This window comes from Oreochromis aureus, linkage group 1 (assembly GCF_013358895.1).
Source record: "Oreochromis aureus strain Israel breed Guangdong linkage group 1, ZZ_aureus, whole genome shotgun sequence".
In the NCBI taxonomy this organism is placed as follows: domain Eukaryota; kingdom Metazoa; phylum Chordata; class Actinopteri; order Cichliformes; family Cichlidae; genus Oreochromis; species Oreochromis aureus.
In genome coordinates this window covers 36306765-36320234 of record NC_052942.1, presented here as the reverse complement: position 1 = coordinate 36320234, position 13470 = coordinate 36306765, and the positions used below count along the sequence as shown (strand labels likewise).

At 39.8% G+C, this 13470-nt stretch overlaps 1 protein-coding gene across 2 annotated transcripts in view; it reads right to left on the bottom strand.

Annotated features, from left to right (window-relative positions):
• adamts18 (ADAM metallopeptidase with thrombospondin type 1 motif, 18) overlaps positions 1-13470 on the bottom strand; it is a 60452-nt gene that overhangs the window by 33406 nt on the left and 13576 nt on the right. The window contains exons 5-8 of one of the 2 annotated variants that reach the window (XM_039613348.1): positions 4529-4814; positions 2083-2294; positions 820-903; positions 541-700 (exon numbers count right to left, since the gene is read on the bottom strand). In XM_039613348.1, coding sequence (XP_039469282.1) covers positions 541-700; positions 820-903; positions 2083-2294; positions 4529-4814 — 742 coding nt within the window. Of the gene's footprint in view, positions 1-540; positions 701-819; positions 904-2082; positions 2295-4524; positions 4815-13470 lie in introns of both variants that reach the window. The other variant, XM_039613352.1, reaches the window with a different exon arrangement.

Genomic DNA, 13470 nt, shown 5'->3' with positions numbered 1-13470 from the left:
AAGAGCCAGATTTTAAACTTTAACATTAATGGTTCAGCTTTGTTTTTCATTTAGTTAAAATATTTTTGATTAGACCCTACTTTTTTTTTTGTTACAGACAACTTTGGCAGGATATTTTTAATGAGCTGTTTTCGCCTGAAGTGACAGCTCAAGTTGGTGTTTATACTTCAATCTGTTGACCTTCTTGCATATCAACCCCCCTCTCCTTCTGCATGTGTCTGCATTCATACTGTCACTAGTTTTTTATGGCATGGCTTAATACTCTAGTAAAATATAGGGTTTGCTCATAGTGACAAATGACTGCCAGTCTATCTCTTGACAACTATTTTCGCTTGCACCTGTCAGCCCTGTTATAATGTTTGCACCCACAGCATCGCATCTAGGCTATCGTTAACCAAGATGTGACAACATTTACCAATGCAAGGGGTTCTTAGTTGTCAGTGGTGCAGACAATGTCACACTGTTGCTTTTCACATGCATCTTTAAAAAAAAAAAAAAAAAGATCTTTGGCTTGTTAAAGTGAGCTAAGCCCCATCTCACCCAGAGTGTCACAGGGCTCGTTCTTCCAGGAACAAATGTCCAGTCCAGTGAGGAGAACAGCATGATCGTGCCGTTTACCACCTTTCCCCACTAGACCTGACTGCCATTGACAGAAACTGTTGAGGGACTGGTCAGCGTGATGATTTATGGTCAAGCCCAACTGGAATTGTAGAGAGAACGATTGATATTTAGAACACAGCCATGGGTATTTTAATCAGTGTCAAGTTAAAAGCAGCACAAGTCAGGCAAGTTCTGCAAAATTAGTCTAAATCTACTTACAGGGTCCTGCTCCAGCAGCAACAAGCTAACCACCACAATGTTGATATCATTCCCAATGGTGCCATCTTTGAAAAGGCTGGAAACCTGTAAATGAGTTGAAAATACTTGTTGGTAACATTCAAAGTTTTTGTCTCAGCATTTTGCAGAAAATATGGGGATAAAAAGAGTATGTATGTGTGCAACAAAGTTTCCAAAGGCGGACCTCAACCACTGACAGTGTCATTATATAGGCATGCGTTGGAACCATTCTTCTTTGGGGAGAAACATAGAATGATTGAGTGAGGATTTGTCTCCACTGAGAGTTGTAGTCAGACGTTCACATTCAGTTACCATGGGTATGAGTGTCATGGTAATTTGGGGTTTTTAATGATTTCTTTGAACAGCTCTTTTTCCAGGATGGAATTAATGTACATATTAAATCTTTTAAGTCTTTAAAAGCAGAATGGTTCTACAAGTTTGAATTTATTGTATTTTCTCTAATCCACACAGGGTCAAATATATCCCTACAAGCTCAAATATATGCGCACACCCTCATTAATATTTGGTTAAATGTAGCTTGGCAAGTTGCACCTCAACCGAACGCTTTTGGTAGCCATCAACAAGCTTCTGGCATGGTTCTGGGAGGATATTTGATGACTTTTCTTGGTAGAATTAGTTTAAATTGGTTGGTTTCCTGGCACGGACTTGACTTTTAGCATAGTCCACAAATTTTCGTCAGACTGACGTCGGGGCTTTGGGAAGGGCATTGCAGCAGTTTGATCTTAACTTTCATTCTCCAATCTCAAACCAGTTTTGATGTGTGTTTGGGATCATTCTCCTGTTGAAACACCCAACTGTATTCAAGATTCAACCGTCTAGCTGATGATCTGAGGTGAATTTAAAGAATTTGGAAGTAGTCCTTCATTTATTCTAACATATCCACACATTCATTCACGTTCATGTATTTTTTGAACACAGGAAAGTGGCAAAAAGTTGCAATCAAACAAATATCACAAATGTAAAGTTCCAGAGAAGTTTTTGCACTCTTCTCTGGAAAAAGGTTGCAAATTTGAATGCTTATAAAGTTAGCTTTGCACTTGTGTCTTGCCTCGCAGGAAATGCTGATCTGTTGAGATCCTGCCATGTTAGATAAATGAACAAGAGCTTTGAGAAGCACAAAATTTCAACAGATTTCCTATGTGTAATTGAACGATTGCTACCTCATATGTTCTGTCACACCTTGTCTTTCCAACACTTCCACTCCCTTGTCTTTTTCAGCCCTACCATATTCATAACGGTGAGGACGTAGGTGGTGACATTCTCCCTGCCATGTTTCTCCAGCATCTTCCTGTCTGCCACAACCAGGGTCTCCACATTCAGACCTCCCACCCTGTTGGAAATGGGTGATCTTTTTTCCCTCCCTAGACCTTCCACCTCAGGTACCGCAAACTCATCAGGCATGATAAAGCGGTCCTCAGCAGGAGGCTTGGGTGCGTCTAGGAGGGCAAAAAGGGAGAGGCAAAAAGGAAGGGAGGAGAGACACAGAAAGAGGGAGACAGCATGAAGGAGAGAGACAATGATACTCAGAGATAGAAAACTTGGCAGTGAGGGTCAAATGAGTCAACTCTTTGTCCTGGCTCGTGCCAGGTGTTAAAGGTGCGTGCTCTGGTGTTGAAAGGACAGGAAATCCACTCCCCATGCTGCTTCCTATCATCACTAAAAAAAAAATTGTTAAAAAGCCTGAGGGTTCAGTAGCTTCAGGCTAGTGTTGCACTTTTAACTGGACACAACAACTTGAAATGCATGCTGATAAACATATAATGCACTGAAATGGCGTGTTCTCCATTATTTAATACAGACATAAATCATCATAATATATGTACAGTAAGATCAAAAAGTCTGAGTGCAGCATAACAATTTGAATGAAAAGCTGAATCCCTAGAAAACTGAATTCCAGAATCTTCCTATGTGGTATGATTTCATCCTACTTTTAGGATAACATGCACACAGGCTAAGTTTTTAGGCTTTGGGGTGTGAAAGAAGTCATTATTCTGCTACAGTATGAAGCAGAATAATGATGGGTGTACAGCAACTTTGTCACAATATATTACCAATATACTGCCAGACTGTGTTTCATGGTGGTGTCGATACTGTAGTATCATTTCTTCTCTATTTTTGTCCTCACATACAAACCCGTTTTACTGCCACAAATCTCAGACTTTATTAGAAAATTAAATCTTCTATAATCATTCATTGTGAAAGCTGCTAAGTTCTAGCCCACCTCATGTCTTTGGCCTTATTTCCCATCCTGACATGCACTTTAGAGACCCTTTTAATCATTTGAGACTACACAGCCTTTCTTGGAACAATACTTTTGCTTACTGCAGTCGTGCTTTCTTTATTTAGTGAATTCTGCAACTATTATTAGATTTAGCTTTTCTATCTCCCAGTGAACAATGTTTGATGTATTAATGTAGTCACTTTTAGTCTGCCTGATTGTGTTTTAGATACAACTGATCCAGTTTCCACGCAGCATTTTAGAGTGTAATGCGCTTCCCCCTCAGAAACCTTCAGTCTAGACACAATTTGACACTGAAAAAGAACCTCGTTGCTTGGAATAATTTGACTTGTGACAATTTCACATGGATCTGGTGCCGTGTTGTCCAGTCTCACAATGTTACTTAAAAAGCATTCAGTTGGAAATTTCAGGCAAAGCTATCTCTATAGCAGGTGAATGACGGCTGCAGGTTGATTTACGTGAGCAAGCCTTTGCTGAGCAGATCAAATTCACCTTACTAAATGCTGCCTCAGCGGAAAGATACAACTTCAGGAATTCTGATCTTTTCTTTTTGATTACTGACTTTAAAATAGAGCAGAATCATACATATTTCTTATTTTATCACCATAGTCACTCTGATTGCTATTGAAATACTTTGTAAGAATTTCCAGCTTAGGGGCATGTTTGAAAATGCAGTTTCAGACTTTCTGAACCCACAGCACATACACAGACAATTCGATCTACAAAGTACAAGTTTAAAACCTGTTATTATAAAGTGTTATAAAGTATTATAAACCTCTATGACGATGCTTTTTGTTTCAAAATTAGGTATTATATTAGATTATTAGTTAGCATTCCATGTTGGTTTCACTTGTTTTATCAGAGCCTTCTTTATCCTGCCAGAGTAGACTCTGAACAGAATCAAACATGATGTTTAATTAGAGATGATAGTAATAAAGCGTAATCAGTTAGTTGAGCCAGTGGCTTTGTGTGTACTAACATGAAAGCTCAGAATAAATAACAGGAGATTAAGACATAGGTTCTTTACATGACAGATCACATCTTGTATTTTACTGTTTAGTTTCAAAACTGGACAGTATGGGTCTGGCAGAAAGAACAAATATTTCCTTCACCTTGAACTGTACATTTTAAAGTAATGTTTTAGAAGTTAAGATTGTAAAAGCGTCCTATTTAACATGCAGCACATAAATATTCTGTACATATGCAAGCCACGCAGTTTAATGGTAAGATGAAACTTGTGGTACGAAAACGTTGAATAGCTGAATGGATATAAAGGCTAGAAATGCTTGTCTACCAGATGTTACACACCTTACATAATATTGCATATAATATATAATAACATATATTATATAACAATTATATATCACTATATATAATATGTATATATAATATCAAGAATAAAGGAAAGGAATTTAAGGTTCCCTTACATACATTGCTTGCGGCGTCCACAGAAGTGTTGCCTCTGCAGCTTTCCATGCTGGTAGTCATGATGATGCTGCTGCTGCTGATGATAATCATGAAGGTAAGGGTTGCCAGGTTTGGAAGAACTGACGTCAGAGGGACTTCTGGATCTTCTGTGGACAATGTGCTCTGCTGAGCGCTTGTACAGTACATGCGGGTGATGACCATTGGGGGCACTGTAGTTGTGTTGTCTGGCCAGATGTTGCGGTAGCGGGGCGATCAAATACTCCTCCTGAGACACACGGATCAACCCTGACTGCAAAACACACACAAAAGTCCATCACAATAAGTAGAAAAGGTTACAAGAAAATTCTTCTAGATAAACTATATAATAAGAGTTAAGACAAAATATATTTGACAGATTTGAACTGTATTTTACAAAGTGTACACACACACACAAACACACCAATCACCTCCACAATGGTATTTGAGTCCACACTGCCAAGCTTTGTCAAAGCCTCAGTGTAGCTAAAGCAGCTGTTTCCAGAAATCCTTTCTACTGTATCACACATATCACCTCAAGATCCACCCACCACAACCTCACTCATTCTTCGAACCCAAACTCTATCCTAACATTAGGCAGATGTGCACTCTAAGAGTTTACAGATGTTAAGGAGAGAAAAGGTCTTATTTAACTGGAAGACAGAACACCGTGAAATTACTGATGGGGGGATTTTTAAGAACTGGGATTTGTTTTTAATTGATTTCAACAAAATCTAAACTGTGTGCGCAACTAAAATGAGATCACTCGTGGTTAGAGCCTTACTTCAAAATATAATTTACTGAAAACAGACTACATTGCAGCACTTCTTGCTGACATAGTCATATCACTGCCAGCATTTGATTTCTTCCTGGGTTTGTTTCTGATATAATATTTGTCCAGTGTACTGTGTGTTTTCTCAAAAGTTTATTGTTCATTCAATTCAAGTCTAACAGGAAATATTTTTGGAACTGATTAAGATAATGGAAGTCAAGTAAGAAAGAGAATAAATCCAAGACAAAAGGAAATCGTCTGGTGCTGGAAATGTTTATCATCTTGGCTTTTAAATGGTAAGTAAAATGCATTTTTCTTTACTCTCCTGACACATACTTCTCACATTTTATTTGCGACATAGCAAACTAATGATTTATTTATGTCACCTCTACTTGAAAAGAAGATAAAAATACAGGCATGCTTTGAATGGCTGGAGAAAAACTCAAAATGTTAGGATGCTTGACAGGCTTTGCTTGCAGGGTTCGTCCCCAGACACATTATGAACCCAATCCAATTGTCCTAACTGCCATAATAATGTCAAAGCAGTGTTTTGGCGTGCAGTTTTAATCGAGTAGTCTTAACCGGCCTCAGAACGAGCGATAAAGCTACTGAACCTTAAACATTCCGTCTGACCATGGTATTCTACCTAATTCACTCTGCAACTCTACAAATGTACACAAAATAGCTGTGCAATCAATCAGGCGCACACTCACTGCAATACACTCGCTGACCCAGTGACCTATGGCCTTTTTGTGTGTCATCTAACTCACCATCTGTGTGTGTGTGTGTGTGTGTGTGTGTGTGTGTGTGTGTGTGTGTGTGTGTGTGTGAGAGAGAGAGAGAGAGAGAGAGAGAGAGAGAGAGAGAGAGAGAGACAGCGAGAACGATCGAGAGAGAGAGTGACAGTACCCTGCTCCTGTTGAACTGACCCCATTCCGCCCAGACTAGCAGGTGGCAAAATAAACAGAGGCTGGACAAAAGGGAAGCCATGGTGAGGCTCTTGTTGTGAAAACAGTGCCTGGATATGTGGCAGACTGCCATCATCAGGCCCATCTATTCATCCATTGAACCATCCATCTCTATAACCATTCAGCTCCCAGTTGATCATCCAACTGTCCATAAATCATCTATGTCTTCCATCAATCTTGGTGCAACGTGATGTTTTACAGGAAGCTAACTGTCAAATTTTATTATCTTGACTATATGTAAGGTCCACATGGTCCAGTGGCTGGGAGTTTTGTTCTGCAATCTCAATAGTTTGAAGCCCAGCATATCAATACATGCCAAAACAAACCTTATGCTAGATACTCCACCACTACTTGCTCCAGCTGTATTGCACTGTGAACACATTGTGGAAAGAAAATTTCCCTCTGGGTCATGAATAAAATATATCAACTCAAAGAAATGAATTAAGAGAGAGAAAATGCCCTTGGCAAAAACTGACTGTGGCTTCTTAAAATAGTTTGGAATTCAAAACAGAGCTAGAGAAGGTCAAAGGAGGTGTCTCCAATCAGCGCACACCGCTGTCACCTCTCGTTTACCCATCTTTTCATCTGCCTGGCATTCAGCACATACCTGGCCTGTAAAAACATACACCTAATCAAATATTCCTCTTTAAAGATGAAACACTTTTATTTATTTTTTTCTCCTTCTATTAAATGATAACAGTTTAATCATGAGTAAGACATAATTTCATATTTTTTCTCCACTGAAGCAACGCATTCAGAATGCCATGATGTCACAGATGAAATGTCTCTTTATAATAATGTAAAGCCCTTACCTTACAATGCAAAGCAATGTAAACAAATTTATAATATAAAGTCACCATGAGATGACAAGTAACTTTGTAACCATAAGAGTCCTACATTAAAATTAAAGAAACCCAAAGGTCTGAACTTGATTAGTGCAAAACTCACATCCCTCCTTGTGCTCTGTTTCTCTCTCTCTATAGCTGCGTCACCAAATCTGCCAGCTCTCCACTTTCTTTTCCAGCAGATAGCAGATGGAAGAGTCTGTGATGATAATGACAGGAAACTAATTCCATCTGCAACAATGGTTAAAAAATGGTTCTGTGTCTGCTTGTGTTTTTATGTCAATGTATAGATAGAACTTTCTTTTGTCAGCATGTTCTGTGTTCTCTGTTTTAGTGAATACCAAAGTATGACGTTATAGTAGACTCTTAATGTTGGACACAGCTGCCAACACCGCATACACAAAGGAGTATGTTGCAAGGCGTGAGCACTAAGTAAGCAGAGCATAAATAGGCTTTTCAAGCGCAATGACAAGGTGAGAGGTCAGAGAAGATTACTGCGTGTTTACACACTGAAGTTGAGTGTGCTTTAATATGGTGGGATCATGCTCAAAGCTCATTTGCTCACACTCAAATTCCCATTTTCCTCTGTTCAACCTGCTTTTCTGCTTGCTCTTAGATTTTTATTGAAAAGAATGGTCAATGGTGTTTTGGACAAGAAAGGACTTTGTTTTGTTAAATTACGGATGTTTGGCTAAGTTCGTAATACTAGGGAGAGTCTACCTCCCCTGACACTCCACAAACCTCCATTAGTGTAATAATGGATATATTAAAAAGCTGGATATAACACTGAAAGTCTGCTTTGTTGCCAAAATTTTCCCAGTTGTCTTTTGCTGCCCAAACCTCTTCTGCAGCCGAAACAGAATTTTCCCATAGACCACAATTAGAAAAGACACCTCCAATTGTAACACAGGCCATTTTTTCTCCCTTTCTATTATGAATTTTTGATCTGCGGTGGTTTCATATTTGTAAAGCTTTGCCAACGCCTACAAAATTTTTGCTTTGGTTTCCTGACATCATCACAAAATGCAAACTTTATGAGATTAGTTGGAATCTACAAACGAGGCAAGTGAATCCACAGGTGAATGTGCAGTGGGCAGAATAACACTGGAGCAAAGTCTTTTTTGGTCCATTTTCCAGGCTAGCAATTTTCACTCAAATGAGCATTTTTCATCTTTTAATCCGTAAACAATTCTAGGTGTATGCATCCAGCTTGTTTTATTTACTTTTACATGTAGTTGTAAGAGTGACTATTTCACTCTTGTAACTCCTTTGTGTAACACTTGTAACCTTTGCAGCTGTCATAAGGCCAAGTTAGACTAATCAGATTAAATAAAGATAAGCTTCCTGCCTTGTATGTAACATCAGTCGATTAGTGTCAGATTTGAACCCTTCTGGATGTGTGAAAATGGCAACAGCTTAGTTATCTAGCATTACACATACAGCCATAAAATCAGAGAGTAATGCTTTTCACATCTTACTCGCCACTCAAAGCACTTGTGCTTCAGTTTCTTATTCAGTAAAGTGATAAAGCTATGCTATGAAAAACAAAATCTAACCTATGATCGACCTTGCATTATGTGACCCAGTTCTTCTAGTTCTTCAGGCACAACAAAGACTAAAAGTTGCACTACCTCAGCAACTGTTGACTTGACTACTCTGACATCTTTATTGTGACACCATCTGTTTTTTTCCGAGGGAGAACTCGGAAAAAAACTGCATTGCTAAGATTTGTTTATAAATGCACCTCAAAGACTGAGATTTTTGGAGGTATTGTAGGTATCAAAAATCTATTGCATCTTAACAGGTTACTGATACATAACATTACTCAAAATGCCAGTACCATTTGAGGAAAGCACACTACTCTTGTACTCATCTATAGATTTACAGATGAAAAGACAGATAAACTGATACTTTTTTGAGCGCAATCTTCAAAGACCACAGAAAGGCCACCTGTAAAGTTGATAGAGAAGACCTCTACTTATCGCTCTACATTAACACTTGTAAGACCTTACTAGATTAAAGGGATGAACACTCTCTGCTAAACACCACTTTAGTTTTCACCCCACATTCACACATTTCTCATAACGTCACAGTCAGATTACAGGTTCAGCAAAGTCACCTTCAGTCAGCAAAGTCGCTATTTTGTACATGAGAAAAACTTCTTTGTTTCCTTAGATAAAGTCAGCACAAGCAACTTAAACAGCTCTGTTTCTTTAGCAGCACAACAGTCATGGTAGACGGCAACTTTAGCTTGTCTCTGTATAAACTGCAGCCTCTTTTAAAGTTCCCTACCATGATATTATAAGGCAAATGAGTAAGTGCTTACATGCTGTTTAAGACTTGGGACGAGCGGTGAGAAGCCCCAAGCCGGTGATTACTGAGCTCTAAAGCACATCTGCACTCCAGCTCAGCAAAGAATCACGTGAACACAGTGTGTGTGGCGAAGAGGGAAAAAAAATCACACAGGAGCAAAGGAGAGCCCTCAGGCATCTAACTAATTCAATAGAATCACAATCTGAGTAATTATAGTCTGCTTATGTGAATTATGTGTGTTTAAAATGGGGTAAGAAATGGGTAAAGAAGAGATGTTAATTTCGGAACTGGGATCAAAAGAAGAAAAGAGCCAAGCAGCAATGACAGGGCAGAACATTGGTTGAATTTCTCTATGTTTACTTTCAAATGACTGTATTTCCCAGCACAGTGGAGTTTTCTTATAAAAAAATTACTATCACTGAATTGGACCTGGACTATTTACAAACACTCCATTAGTGATAGCATATATGGATAACTCTCTTCATGTACAGCTCATTAGAATCACAATGTGTCAATAGCCTGAGGTCACGCAGCCCTTGTTTAGCCTCACTAATTGCCTTTGAACAACCTACTGACACCCTCTGAGCATGTCTACGGAACAGAGAAGAGGTGGGCACACACAAAGTGAGAAACTGATGGTGTTGGTTGAGTCTTTTGTCAGTTGGAGCCCTTGGGCATGGGCTCGCTCAATTATCCAATGTAGACACAGCAGGGAACAGGAGGGCTACTCCCACACCAGTCCATAAAAATGGAAATGTCCTCTTTCAACGTGCCATTACTCTCTATAAGTGGGTTACAGTGCAGCTTTAGCACTTTTACTAACTAATATAGCGCTACTGTGTTGCAAATGAGGCAGAAGTGTAATTCAAATCAATTCAAAGTCCCAACAGCAACAGCATTTACAAATCACATTTAGCATAGCACAAGTTTGAACTGCATGCAGTTGTACTACCAGAAAGGCATGCAAAAGATTACAACATGCTAACATCCAAAGTCACAGGTATTACAAATATCACACTTATACCACAGCTCTCTCCATTCCAGGTGTATGTCATGAGTCTTAATGAAGTTTTGAGGAACATAAATGCAAAAGTGAGTCATGTTACTTTAACTGATTTATCTGTGATGATATCTGAAAAGGGTTTTATTTACTGCTCATTACTCTATCAACGAGGCAGTTCTAAGTTTTCTGTGGTCTGGACTGTTTTACAGCAGCACCAGTCTTAGTGCTGCAGTGGTGACAACAGTAGGTCAGATTTGATGTATGGCCTCTGTTTGTAGAAGTTGCAGCATCCACTTGAGCACTTCAACAGTGGCCATTAGTCTTGTGTGAGAAAGACCTTGCACAGCGCAGAAAGGACGTACAAGCACACACACACCATCCCACACCCATGCTGAGAGCCTGACCCCCCTCTCCTGCTGGCATCTAACAGCGGGCACTACATCACTGTCAGCATCCAGACCACCAGGGAAAAGCTCCGGGCCACTCTACTCGTGTAGCGCCAAGATCTGAGCTCCTCTGTGGCCCGGCCCAGTCGCTGAATTATGGCCAAGCCAGGGAAGTATGTTGTAGTGGGAAGATGTTCCAATTTGCTGGGCTTTACAGATAATGGACAGGTACAAATAGCCTAAAAGTCGTCCGGAAATCGGTCATTCAAGTGTCACTTTAACTCTCCAAAAGCCTAAGGGATTTGAAGTATAGCGTCAAGCACACACACATCATATACTGTCTGCATCCCAACCCTGTGGATGAGTAATCATATGCTGTCTCAGCCCCATTAGGAGTCTAACAGGATTACACTATGTTGAATATTCAGTGCAAGCAAGCATTTCAATGTACTGTTTGGCTAAATAGTGTCATTTTCCGGTTTAAGTTTACCCTCACTCTTTAAAATGATGTTTCCCACACAACAGCTTTGGGTACGACTAACTTTTAAATCATCAACATTCAATAAAAAAAACAACCAACTCTTGACTGGAATTTGATGTCAGCAAAAATTTAGCAAGAGACGATGTCACATTTTCCCAAAAAGAAATGAATTTCAACCTCTCATATATTCAGTGTAGTGTTCAACAACAACAAAGTACATCCAGCATCAATAACAAGGCCTGGGAAAAGAGCAAGCATCTTCTTCACGCCACAGGGAGTCCCATGCCTGGTAGAGTTGAACAGAGGGTGTAAGTTCAGCTCTCCTCTTACAACAGTCACCAGTGCTTGCCACAACCCTTTAGAACTGTGTCAACGACGGCTATCAAGCACTGAGTTTGACCTGCCTGAAAGGATGAAGGTAAATGGAGGAAAGACAGAGGAGGTGTGTATTGACACTTTCTTTAATGTTTTTACTCTCACACTTGATTGTTCAAACAGATCTTAAAGCTATAAATTGTGGTACCTGGGGGGTTGCTGGATCATTACGACCCTAATAAAGATCCAAGAGGTCTCATTCATGAGGTTAACAGACATGTTATGAGGAAATTACGGCTCAGTAGTGTGTGGCCAGTCCATTGACAGCCGTGGGCAGCTTTGGACTGCCTGTCCACCTGCAGAGTATCAGCTGTCAAAAGGGGTCAGTGTCAAAAATATGTAGTACTACTGGTCTGTGGTCTACTTTTGGTTGTGCTGTTGTTTGTCCATCAGCCAGCCGCAAAGAAGAGCAAAGTTATAACTTACAAAGTGTTTGGAGGACTGCTTGGGAGCATGTTTGTATTGGGTGAAAACCTTTGTCCGTAGGGTCCACAGGCAAATACCTCCACAAATGGATACAACCACAGTAGCATAAATTAAACATTACTTTAGATATTTAAAACAAAGGTGACTGACCAGGAATGTTCTTCAAGTCAGTGTGCAATGTGGTTTCACCCAAGTACTTGACCATTCAGACATTCAACAGTGCATCAGTTATAGAGACAGAATGTCTTGGTTCCATGACAAAAATCCAAAGGTGCTTTTTCCATAGGACTTCAGGTTATTGCAGACAATATACTCTGTGGGAAATGAAGGTATATGATATTTTCACGACTACCTACTTGTTAGCAAATGGCTTCCCTGGGACACATATTAACTTAGCCTGGGACACAGGCCTTATTTAAAGTATATCACTTTAAATAGTGGGGTACATGTCTGATCATCTATTTTAAAAACTGACAAAAAATGGACAGATGCAGCCCCACTTAAATGGTCTTATAATGGCCATCTACACTTTACCTCTTCTGCTTTAACTATTAAGTAGAAACCAATAGGTCATTGAGTACCATGTTTGTTGTATCAACTTATGAACTATAGAAATCCTAGAGAAGAAAAAAATGGATTAGTTTATCTGGACCTAACCCAGTTAAGAACTGACTGCTCAGTTTCCAGAGAGCTCAGCCTGTCTCTGACCTGGCCTGTCGGGTCTTGGGAAGGTTGTAGTAAAGGTCATGATCAGCTCTACCACTATCTGATATAACCAGCCCAATGGGGGGTGTATTTGACGCTCAAACATTTAAGTAACGAACGCTGCCAAGTCACAAACAATGCTATTTAGAGCAGTCACACTGCTCAAGTCGAAAAATGTTTACAAATGTACCACAATACACTTCACAAGGTACTGCAAATTTACTACAAGGCAATGCATCTTAAACCACTTTAAATGTGGTTTAAGATGCATCATATGTTAATGTTGTATTTCTAGGGGTTGGCAGAGAATAGTACAGGCCTGACAGAATTCAGATCTGCTGTGGTTACCCAGTAAGGAGTTTCCTATCCTCGGAAGGTGCTAGGAAGACAGAGGGGAGCTATAATTCATTTGTTTTCTGGACTCACACAGGTGGTGAGCAGCTCTGAACTTGAACATTGTAAAGACCTGTTAAGAGTTCAGGTTAAGTCCCACCAACCCCCACATACACCCATGAATAGAAGATTTAGGTCAAGCGGCACAGTGACCTCAGATGAGAAACCTTCAAAAGAAGAAAGAGAGAAGACCCCTCCCCAACCCCCAACACCATCCACTTCTCTTACAAATCAGAGAGCATTACATCTGAAAAGGCATCCTT